Source organism: Stylophora pistillata, chromosome 9 (assembly GCF_964205215.1).
Source record: "Stylophora pistillata chromosome 9, jaStyPist1.2, whole genome shotgun sequence".
Lineage (NCBI taxonomy): Eukaryota > Metazoa > Cnidaria > Anthozoa > Scleractinia > Pocilloporidae > Stylophora > Stylophora pistillata.
The window spans coordinates 31,073,092-31,083,156 of NC_142527.1; the positions used below are offsets into that span (position 1 = coordinate 31,073,092).

The following is a 10,065-nucleotide window of genomic DNA, read 5'->3' on the forward strand; positions in this document are numbered from 1 at the left end:
ATTATTGTAAGGAGACACAAGGTACTGTCTTTGTCCACCAAAACTAAAATTTTTAAAAACAGACCAAAAGTTTAAATATATAGGAGCCCACTGACAAAGGAAACTGAATATTAATCATTGGTTTTGATAGAAACTCTTTTATTCTTTGGAAATGAGTTACTATCCTCATTTAAATGTATCTGGGGGATTTTGGAAGCTGTATAAGAGACCTACAAGATTTCATCCAGGAGATTCCTGCTAAACTAGGGGGTTACCATGCATCAAGATTCTGACTAATTTTCCATTGTAATTAATCTTGTGTCTGATTTCAAATTTTACTTTTGAGTTTAATTAAAAGCATCATTAGCAAGTCAACCTAAAATAAAGCAAACTCGCATAGTGTAATGAGCTAATGCTTATCACATCACATTAATCTTAAACCTTCAAGAGTGTAACCAGTGCCGCTTGCAATTTCTTCTCAATCCTTCACTCCAAGCTTCAAGAGCTATGATTTCAATTAACAACCCTGCATTTTACTATTTGGTGATGCTGAGAGTTGAATTGTTAAATTTGAACCTTCAAGTTGGTAAATATTACGTCCTTGATCATTTTCCCAAGAGTCATCACCAGTTATCTCAACAGTGTATATTAAATTACTGTGCTTTTCAGTAGTGTTCAGTAATGTGTGAACTCTGATCAGCCAAATTTTGTTTCTTGCTGCAGTCAATCATTTTGATCATTTTAGGCGTCAAAGGGCAGGACATGAATTTAAATTCTTCGATCACAACCCACAGACATGACCTTTTGGAGACTCTAAAACAATGCCTATGTTTCCTGAAAGGTATGCAACATGTTTGACAGCTGAGTGAATCACATTTCAGAGAAGTATCTTAACTCCATAGTTTACGTGTTACTGTGAGGGACAGCAGTGAGGAATTTCTACACAGAACACTCCCCCTAGTGCTAGGAGCATCAGCTCACAAGCTTTGCAAAGTGTTAAAAGTACCAGTTGGATTTAACAAGTTGGTTCAATTTTTGTGATTCTCTCACACTTTGATCATACTCCTCCCACCAAAGATCTCTCTGTCCATCACTATCATGGTTAGATGAATGAGGAAAATTGTATTTTTCTGGTTTTGGGCAGCCATAATGTTCTTGAGAGGCAACAAACTTATTTTCCACTAACCCTTTAGCTTTGCGTTTTAAATTTTCATGAATTCTATTACAAACAAAACACTCAAATCCTGTAACATAGTTCACTTCCTCATAGGATGTCCCCCATGGCCGGTTTTCCATGATGGATAAAAGTCTCTTGTTAGTAACTCCTTTATCTTTAAATTCTAAATACTTGGCGTATTCTTTATCATCTCTGTCCAGCTTTTTAATGAAATCAGCCAGATCCTTAGGACTTTTGAAATCATCCACATGTATAATAGAATGATTATTTGGCATCCAATCCTGGACACTTGGTGACCCTTTATAAATTGGCACAGACCCTAAGACAAGAGGTCTCCAGAGTTTTTCAGTTATATAGTCTTCACAAATTGCATTCTCAAAGGCCAATGTAAACTTGTACCTTGCAATAATATCATGGAAACCATCATCATCCATGGTTAAGGGACTCTTAAATGCTTCAGGAAGATCTTTATTGTGCAAGCAGGCCCCATAGGAATCAATTTTTATAAATTTCATCAATTGTGCTATATATTCATCTCTGTCAGAAGGTGGATTACATCCACTCTGAACATACACAACTGATGCAAGATCACTAGTGCTCTTTTCATGGATGTCAAACTTTGGCTTTTTCAATAATTCAGGAATAGATGACAGCATTTGAGTAATTAACGGGTAATCTGATGATCTACGAAATGTAGCAGTGTGGTTGAAAAGTTCAATGGTAGTATGATGATGTAGAAGAGGATTGTTTTTTGGAGATTCTTCATGGAACAAGCCCCATTCATGGTGTCCTGAAAATCAAACAAATATATCCTACATAATTATTTTGTACTGAATTACTGGTTATTCTTGGAAGCCAGTACTCTTATTTTTTTTCAGTTTTTGTCAAGGAAGGGCACAATAAAAATTGTTGTTATTGCTGTTAGTCCATAATAATTTTATTATCTTCATTCTTTTTACCAGACATTGCATTGTCTGGTTCATCTGATTCATCTGGTTCAAAGAGTAAACACAATTTAACCACTGATTGCCTCAAAGGGTAAAGGCATGTAAAGGGCTTCAACTGATCCCTTACAAGTGAACAGGAATAACTCCTCTGTGCATATAACAAGCACATTAGAACATTAGTGCAATTCATGAACTGCATTTCCTTGAATAAGTGCCAAGCCGCTTGAAATATTTAAAATTTTTGTTATTGGAAGGAGGGCGCTTAATTGGAGGAAGGGGAAATGATGGCAACTGATTCATTTGTAGTTAAAGCTTGAAAAGTTCTTGAAAAATGGCAATAGAAACAGGTTTACCTTGAATCCCTAATATTAGGGACCTTAAGCAAACCACGATGGCAACAGCAACGAGGATGTGTAAAATTAAAAGATCTAATTGGCAGAACAATAGCTCAGCATGTGCATTTCAAAACTTAGTATATTTCTTAGTTGTCCTTTGCAAAACAACATTGTCAAATCACCAAACTTTGCATCGTCTTTGAACTGAAACCGTGATGGCAAATTATTTTAATTTCCATTTAGAACTCAATGCTACATTTATACCTTATCATTTATACGTTATCTATCCATTGAGCTAACCGCCTCCCGGTTAGCTCAATGGATAGAGCGCTGGACTGTTGTGCGGGAGGTCGAGGGTTCGAGCCCCGGCCGGACCAACACTCAGGGTCTTAAAATAATTGAGAAGAATTTGCTGCCTTTCTATAACATCAAGAAATGGTTAGATATTCTAGTCTTCTCGGATAGGGACGAATAAATGGAGGTCCCGTCTCCTGCAGGGTTGGGGTAGGAGACGTTAATTTCCCACACACGAGATTACTGTGTGATGGATGTCCTCCCCTGGGGTGGGATGGGTGGGAGGGTGGACTAGCACGAATGGTTCCTATGTTCCTTTCTAGTCCTTCCCCACTGCAAAACTTAATGCAGTGAAAATGGACTAAATTAAACTAAATTAAAATTAACTAAATTAAACTAAATTAAATTAAATTAAGTTATGTTGAGGTTGAATTGTGGCACCGTACGAGATGGTAAATACATGCAGCCTTCTTCGAAATTCTGATTAAAAGCAGAAATTCATTTTTTAATTGACATCTTCCATGGCATTGCCGTCCTGACTGCTTAAGGTCTCTATTTAAGAAATTGAGAGAGGAGGTGAGGGGTTGTTCAAAGGGGGCCCTTGAGTGAAATCATAGCCAAGAGGGTGGGCACTTATTTGGGGGAAGAGTGCTTACTAGGGTGTGGGTGCTTATCCAAGGAAACATAGTTACTGTATAATTATGACTGACTTCTCAAAAATACCGGTAAGGCAAATATTACTCAGTTGTAAGAAAGGTCTTACCAAGCCTTGGCAAAGGAAGGTCTGCTAGAGTGAAATATGTACCATAGAACAGAAAAGCCTGAGTCCTTGGATGTGTCTTAAATTTGCGTGCCTCTGTAAAATAGCATTCTCCAAGTTTACATCTCTTGATATCATTTCCATGTGTAAAAGAAGTCCACCAGATAATAATAGGCAATTTGTACTTGGCTGCATATGCTGCTGGCTTGTGCAGGTTTTTCAAGATGTGATCAACTCTATCATAGTAAACTTCTTCTGAAAGACATTGCAAGTCAAATAAACAAGAAAATTGTATTGGATTACAAAATAGTAAGGTTTAAAAACTAGTTTCTGTTACAGTCAGGCTTTCCTGGTACTGAACTAGCCCAGTTAATTAATGCACCTGAAAGGCATGCATTCTGGACTTTCTATGTAGCAAATTAATTTGGCAGGCTCAGTTTCCAGCAACTCCCCTCAGTACCAATTCCTTTGACAAAAGTTTGATCTGTTTATACAGAAATGAGGCTGGTATGGTGACAGGATCTCCCTAACTAGGGGAAAGAGGTTGGGGAGGTGGGGGGGGGGGGGATTTACCTAGTAATAAACTATGATTTCAGCTTAATAATCAGAGAGGGCATTTGTTCATTTTGGTAACTGAGCTGAAATTCCTTAATTGAAAGTCAATCGGCTCTTATCTCAAGTTTATAACCATGGCTAAATTTTTTTCCAATTGGATGAAAGAAAAATTGGCAAGAGTACCATATAACCCCATACATTAATTATGCATTCAGACTAGCAGACTTTGTTTTTAAAGTTTTGTCGTGAAAGACAAAGAAGTGGAATACATAATTAATATATGGGGTTATATGGTACTCTTTCCGAAAAATTTAATCCCACTACAAAAAGGCCGGCCCAGAGGGCAAGCAGTTTTGAAGAGGCATTTACACCTTAACATCAGCATAGCATTGTAAAGAATAAGAAAGATGGTACGTTTTGAGCTCGGTAAAAAAAACATAGAAAGATGTTTTCGTCTAGTCACGAGCGTGGGACAAAGAAAACACTCTGAGTCCCGCGTGTACGGGTACAGTGAGCCCACCTTCGGAATATCGATCATTCCAATTTTCATCGACCTCTAGAAAATTGAAAATTTTCTCTTCCGTTTCCTCGATTCCAACAGAGTCTGCACTCCATTGGTTCACTTCTCCCTTTTCATCGAAAGGGGTTTCATCATCACCATCGAAGCTCAATAAAATATTAGTGGATAGCAGAAGGACCGTTAGCACCGCACACAAAACAGCAATTTTTTGGAGAAAAGTACAGGATCTCCTCACCGCCATTCGCCAGACAGGAAGTGATGCAGTGCGAAGTGGACGGCGGGAAAATCAATGAAAACAATTAGACTTATTTTGATTGGTCATTTAAATAAAAATGGTAGTAAATTGGACCAATCACATATCTTGATATAATGATTTTCGACTATATTGTACCACGTTTAAGAGTTGGTGAATTCGGCACATAATCGACTCGCGTTCGAGGCCTACGCTAAAACATAACGCGAGTCAGCAATTTACCCGTTGAAAATGCCTCCTAAATTGAAATTTGGCGAAGGTGAACGTATTCTGTGCTACCATGGTCCTCTGATCTACGAAGCAAAGTGTATGAAAGGGCAGATGAAGGATAAAGTGACAAGATATCTCATTCACTACAACGGTTGGAACAAAAATTGGGACGAGTGGGTACCGGAAAATCGGGTGCTTAAATTTAACGAGGCTAATCTTCAGAAACAGAGAGAGCTCAGAGAACAAAACTCGTGAGTAGTTTGCAGCCTCTGAAGAAATTTAGTTGGAAAATCTGGGATAAATCGGGTGAAGAAACTGTTAAACTGTTCAAAGTTCGTGGAACAGGCTTGGGTTCTGCTAACCACGTGCGCTGTTATTAATGCAAGAAACCTTTCACTTTTTTTTTTCATAAATGTCCGGCTTGATCGATACTCATACGTGGCTGTTGTTGATAGAGCCTCTCTTAAGTCTAAAGTGAAATTCAACTATGATTAATTTGCGGGATAGAGTTTTCAGTTTTTATTTTTTATTTTTAGCAAATTACTAATCATGCACATACAACCTTAAGATTGAGCTGGCTTGAGTTGATATTTGCAAGCAGCAAACATAGCCCAAAGACAGAAATAGCACAAGCTGGAAAATATCGCGTCCATGACTTTGGCTATTGCAGGATAGATTATACTTTCAGTAGGTTTCGTCAGTTTTATCAACAAACTGATTTGAAAGCTGTGCTGTCCTGGAAAACTGAGATAGTGCTTGGCCAGAACGGTGCACAACAGTACGTTTTACTAACTTAAAGCCTTATTCAAAGTGATATGAGTCTAATCCTGGTAGTATTATTTTGATTATTCCAAATCTCTTTAAGGGTTTTTTGTCAGTTGCCATTCAGGTACTAAAGGAAGGTACATGTAATGCAATAGTGGAAGTTTATTGCATAACATGTGATTGTGAACTTTAGGTGAGGTATTCTTTGCAAAAGTGGGGCATGAATTAAATGGAATTGGCAAAGAATCAGGAGATTGTGTTTCTTGCAGGTGCAATTTTTTGGTTTATTGCATGGTATAAATCCCACCTTTTCTTACCAATCTAACATATCAGTACTATAGTTATTGTTGAATACAATACACCAAACAAAGGCGTTGCTGACAATATCAGATGCAAAACCTTGAAGAGTCAGGGAAGGCTCTATGAATTCTTGCTAAATATATTTTTGTTTTTCATGTCACTTATAGTGATGAACATTTTATCCATATGATATTGTCTTTGGAAATATCTGAAGAGAACCTTACACCAGCTTCAAATTTTAAATACGTAGATCAAAATACTGTTTAGGCGCTCTACAGTAGCTTGTGAATATTTTGTATTCCTGAGAGTGTTGTTAGTGAATTTCGGGAAGAGGAGTGTAGAACAACCTTAAAACCAAAATGTTAAATGTGATAAGATTTGATATTTATTGTTTGTCTGTTTTTGCTGTTATTGTCGTAGAAATTTATATCAAGAACTGTAAATTTGACGGAAGCTAATTGGCAGGGCTTTGAGAAAAGCCTTTAGCAACTTATTTCTCATTGATTGCATGTAGAATTTGAAGTGTCTTTCCTGTTTACATGTACAATCATCGTTGTAATAGCTTTGTTTCTAACTTGCCTTGTGAGGTGGTGAAAGTAGCCGTAGCTAATGTGTTCTTGTATTGAAACAACAGTCCTTTTAGAGATTTTGATATTGGTTAGGATTTCTCAACAGAGCATTTATTTTGGCTGTCTTGAAAAGTCTAATTGTAACTCCCTGAGGTATATGACTTAACACAAGGAAAATGTTGAGATAAACTGACAAACAGATGGCTAGTAAACCTGTATGGACTATCGATTTTTATTTTATAACTTATTTCAAAAGCTGTGGTGGATTCTTTTTTCTTTTTTTCTATTAATATTATTTCAATTTCCACAATGTTCTCCTTAAAAAAATTGTGTTCAGGCTGAGAAACAGTTGATCACACAAATATCTAGCATTAAATGAGAGGGAAGTTTATCACTGGTCTTTCTGTTCAGTTTGAATTAAATTGTTTTATTGGGAAAAGTCGGGAGCAGCTTTGCCAAGCAGCTAAAAAGTAAAGACAGTTGCTCTTGAGAGAGGCTTATTTGTGAAATTTTAGACAGCAGTTGGCTGTGAAAGAATTAGAAAAATATGGTACAAATTTGTGAAGTACTTCACCTTATAATCAAACAAGTATTATTTTCATTCAACCCACAGTGCACACTCGCAGTAACTGTACTGCTTATTTCAGACCCCAGATAATTTTTGGATCATTTTATTGTTGAAGTACAGGTTTCATTTGTTCCTTATGACTATAGAACCCTGGCTTGAAAAGTTGCGAGAGGTTTATACTAAGATTATGTTATGTATTGTAAGGCATTAGGGTGCTGCTCTGTTATTCGGTGTACAAATAATTTTGTCTAGAGGTCCTTATCAGGAGCACTTCAGGCTGTGACTAATCTGGTTGCTTTGGCAAGTTGTAGATATATTAGTGATGAAATTTTCACTGATAACCTGTGATCTGTATCCAGTGGTTGTGCAGAAAGCTGTAAAATTTGTTGTCAGTTATTGTTAAGGGTCCTTTGTAAAATTGAGATAAAATTTTGCATGAAATGCAGTATAAAAATTTTTCTCAGAGGACATGTTAACAAATCGTGCAAGCTGATTCTGCCCACAGGCATGGTGATGCATTTGGAAGTCACTAAGTACATCCCCAGCTTTGTTGCCATTTTTATAAATATGTTTTGTTTTGCCGGCTGGGCAGTATTTATTTTTTTTTTTTAGCAAAGACCTTGGTTATGACCTGAAGCTGATAAATAACTCGTTAATCCCTTCTTCTTTCTCTCTTTTAAATCGCTTAAGTTGCCTGCTAAAAATTGGTTTTGAAATGAATTTTGTGGTACTAAATGTGTTATTAAATTAGTAAACATGCAGCCCAAAAACTGTTTAATGAATTTTAATCCTTGACTTAAAAAGTTAAAGGTGAGGTATTTGTTTACAATTGAATAGTAATCATTGGAGCTTTTAGTTAAGACTGACCTAGAAAACTCTTTTTCTTGTCAGAAAAAGCAAGAAATCAAGAAAGAGAACAGACAAACAAGGAGGGGACAGTGAGAAACCTTTGAAACGCGAGTCAGTTGTGGATGCCCCCGGGCCAGCTCGGAAAAAGAGATCAAGGATAGCTAATCCAATAGAAAGTGATGAAAACTACATATCACGTGTGGATGTAAAAATAACTATTCCAGATGATCTCAAACAATGGCTTATAGATGACTGGGATCTTGTTACTCGGCAAAAACAGCTTGTGCCTATTCCAAGGAAAAAGAACATTAAAGAAATTTTGGATGAGTACATAAAATCACGAACTTCTAACCCTGATGGAAGGTTCAAGCCAGGAGTTGTTCAAGAGGTTGCAGATGGTATTCAGGAGTATTTCAATGTTATGCTTGGAACGCATTTGCTTTACAAATTTGAAAGGACTCAGTATGGTGATGTTCTTGCTGAACACACCAATCTTCCTATGTCTCATTTATATGGTGCAGAACACTTGCTTAGACTTTTTGTGAAATTGGGGAATGCCTTGTCTTTTTCCAACTTGGATGAGAAAAGTGTTCAATTTGTGGTTACACACATTCAAGACTTCTTAGACTATCTGTCAAAGAATGCAGATAGTTTGTTTACCACAGACTATGAGACTGCTACACCAGAGTATCATCGCAGGGCGGCAACATGAAGCATTTGAAGTAAAGAGTGATAACACAAATTTTCAAATAGCATGCCCTCTTCCACCTAAACTGTTACAGAATGTGGTAAATTAAACTTTTCAGAGGGAAACATTTCTCAAGATAAGAATATACTGCTTTGTTTTTATTAGAAAAGGAGGCTTTTGTTTGATTTCTGAATGATACAGACTGTGTGCTATTGTAGGTTACTTTGTTTACATTGGAAAGATTTATCTCCTTGCTAGTCTTTCAAACATGGTTCTGAGAATAATCTGTTTTCTGATCCCATAATTTGTATTAACTAAGTTGTGTATAAAACATGCTTTGCATGCTTTGTGCATTTAAACTTATTAAGATTGGTTTGTTTAAATTCCCACCCCCCTGAGGAAATATAAATTGTGTTCAAGTGCCCCACCCAATTTTTTTAGTAAAAGGCAACATTAAGCAACTGTGACAGTCTACTTATTTACCAAGCTTTAAAATTAGACCTTGTAGACCTTTTCTTCTCAGCCATTTACGTACAAAAGTGAACTTTTTTACCTTAAAATACCTTCATATTTAAGTATACATTAACTATTCCACTGGAAAGACTTGAGTCTTTCTGTTCAAACTCCCCACCCCAGCTTGGCAAGGGTTACATTCCCCACCTCCAGGGCATGGATTTCGGCCAAAACCTGAAGGCTTGGATGTTTTATGCATTGAACTGTTAGGTGCATTGATGCATTCATATTCAGTCTTGTTCTTTGTCATGTGTTTGATTTATCTGAAATATCGATCATCACATTTCTACCTTTGGGTAATCTAAAATTAACCCAAAACCATACAGAGGACTCGACAAGATGTTAAAATAAAAGAAAGAAAATTTTTATCCAATTACTATGAGGTGGTTGTGTGTTGAAATTTTGCTTTTACTTCTTTAAATTTCTTTTCTTTTTTTAATCGTGTACAACACTGACACCTTGATGTCACTGATGGATATGAGAATGGTTATGTTGTCATGGGAGTAGAACAACAGGGCAACTTTTCACACCCACAGAACCACCATGCCGGTTCACAAACAATTGGCTGGCTGGTCATGGTTAAAAAATCATCCCTTTGCCAAAGTTCTAGTGTAGTCCCCAATAGGTCATTTCAGAGTGTTAAAAATATGCACTTTCTAAAAGAGGCCAGCTACATGACAAGTAGCCTTTGGCTGGTGGAATTGAAGTTGCTTTGTGGATTCAAAGTTGTTTTTTACTTGCCTTTCTGGCTTCACTGCCTAGGGCTCGAAAGTGCTCAAAACT

At 36.9% G+C, this 10,065-nt stretch overlaps 2 protein-coding genes across 3 annotated transcripts; one reads left to right on the forward strand and one right to left on the reverse strand.

Moving 5' to 3' along the window:
• Positions 1–273: 273 nt before the first annotated feature.
• Positions 274–4,831, reverse strand: LOC111335471 (GDP-fucose protein O-fucosyltransferase 3). Of its 2 annotated transcripts, none has more exons than XM_088732600.1 (3): positions 4,568–4,831; positions 3,496–3,744; positions 274–1,946 (listed from the first exon to the last, which is right to left on the reverse strand). In XM_088732600.1, exons 1-3 carry the CDS (start codon positions 4,806–4,808, stop codon positions 976–978), a joined length of 1,461 nt encoding a protein of 486 aa, XP_088588726.1. In that variant the 5' UTR covers positions 4,809–4,831; the 3' UTR covers positions 274–975. The 2 variants fall into 2 exon arrangements, with proteins under 2 accessions (XP_088588726.1, XP_022797112.2); XM_022941377.2 differs by having other exon boundaries at positions 3,496–3,747.
• Positions 4,832–4,970: 139 nt separating this feature from the next.
• On the forward strand, positions 4,971–9,661 carry LOC111335470 (mortality factor 4-like protein 1). The gene is made up of 2 exons (XM_022941376.2): positions 4,971–5,281; positions 8,124–9,661. Exons 1-2 carry the CDS (start codon positions 5,052–5,054, stop codon positions 8,791–8,793), a joined length of 900 nt encoding a protein of 299 aa, XP_022797111.2. The 5' UTR covers positions 4,971–5,051; the 3' UTR covers positions 8,794–9,661.
• The last annotated feature ends 404 nt before the right edge of the window (positions 9,662–10,065 follow it).

What these genes read in the sequence shown, in the direction of transcription:
- LOC111335470 (XM_022941376.2), top strand. Translation starts at nt 5,052, where the DNA reads ATGCCTCCTAAATTGAAATTTGGCGAAGGTGAACGTATTCTGTGCTAC. An exon ending in GAGCTCAGAGAACAAAACTC is followed by an intron (nt 5,282 to 8,123) that starts GTGAGTAGTTTG and finishes TTTTCTTGTCAG; the next exon opens with AAAAAGCAAGAAATCAAGAA.
- LOC111335471 (XM_022941377.2), bottom strand. Translation starts at nt 4,808, where the DNA reads ATGGCGGTGAGGAGATCCTGTACTTTTCTCCAAAAAATTGCTGTTTTG. An exon ending in GAATGATCGATATTCCGAAG is followed by an intron (nt 3,748 to 4,567) that starts GTGGGCTCACTG and finishes AATGTCTTTCAG; the next exon opens with AAGAAGTTTACTATGATAGA. An exon ending in CCTTCCTTTGCCAAGGCTTG is followed by an intron (nt 1,947 to 3,495) that starts GTAAGACCTTTC and finishes TTTGATTTTCAG; the next exon opens with GACACCATGAATGGGGCTTG.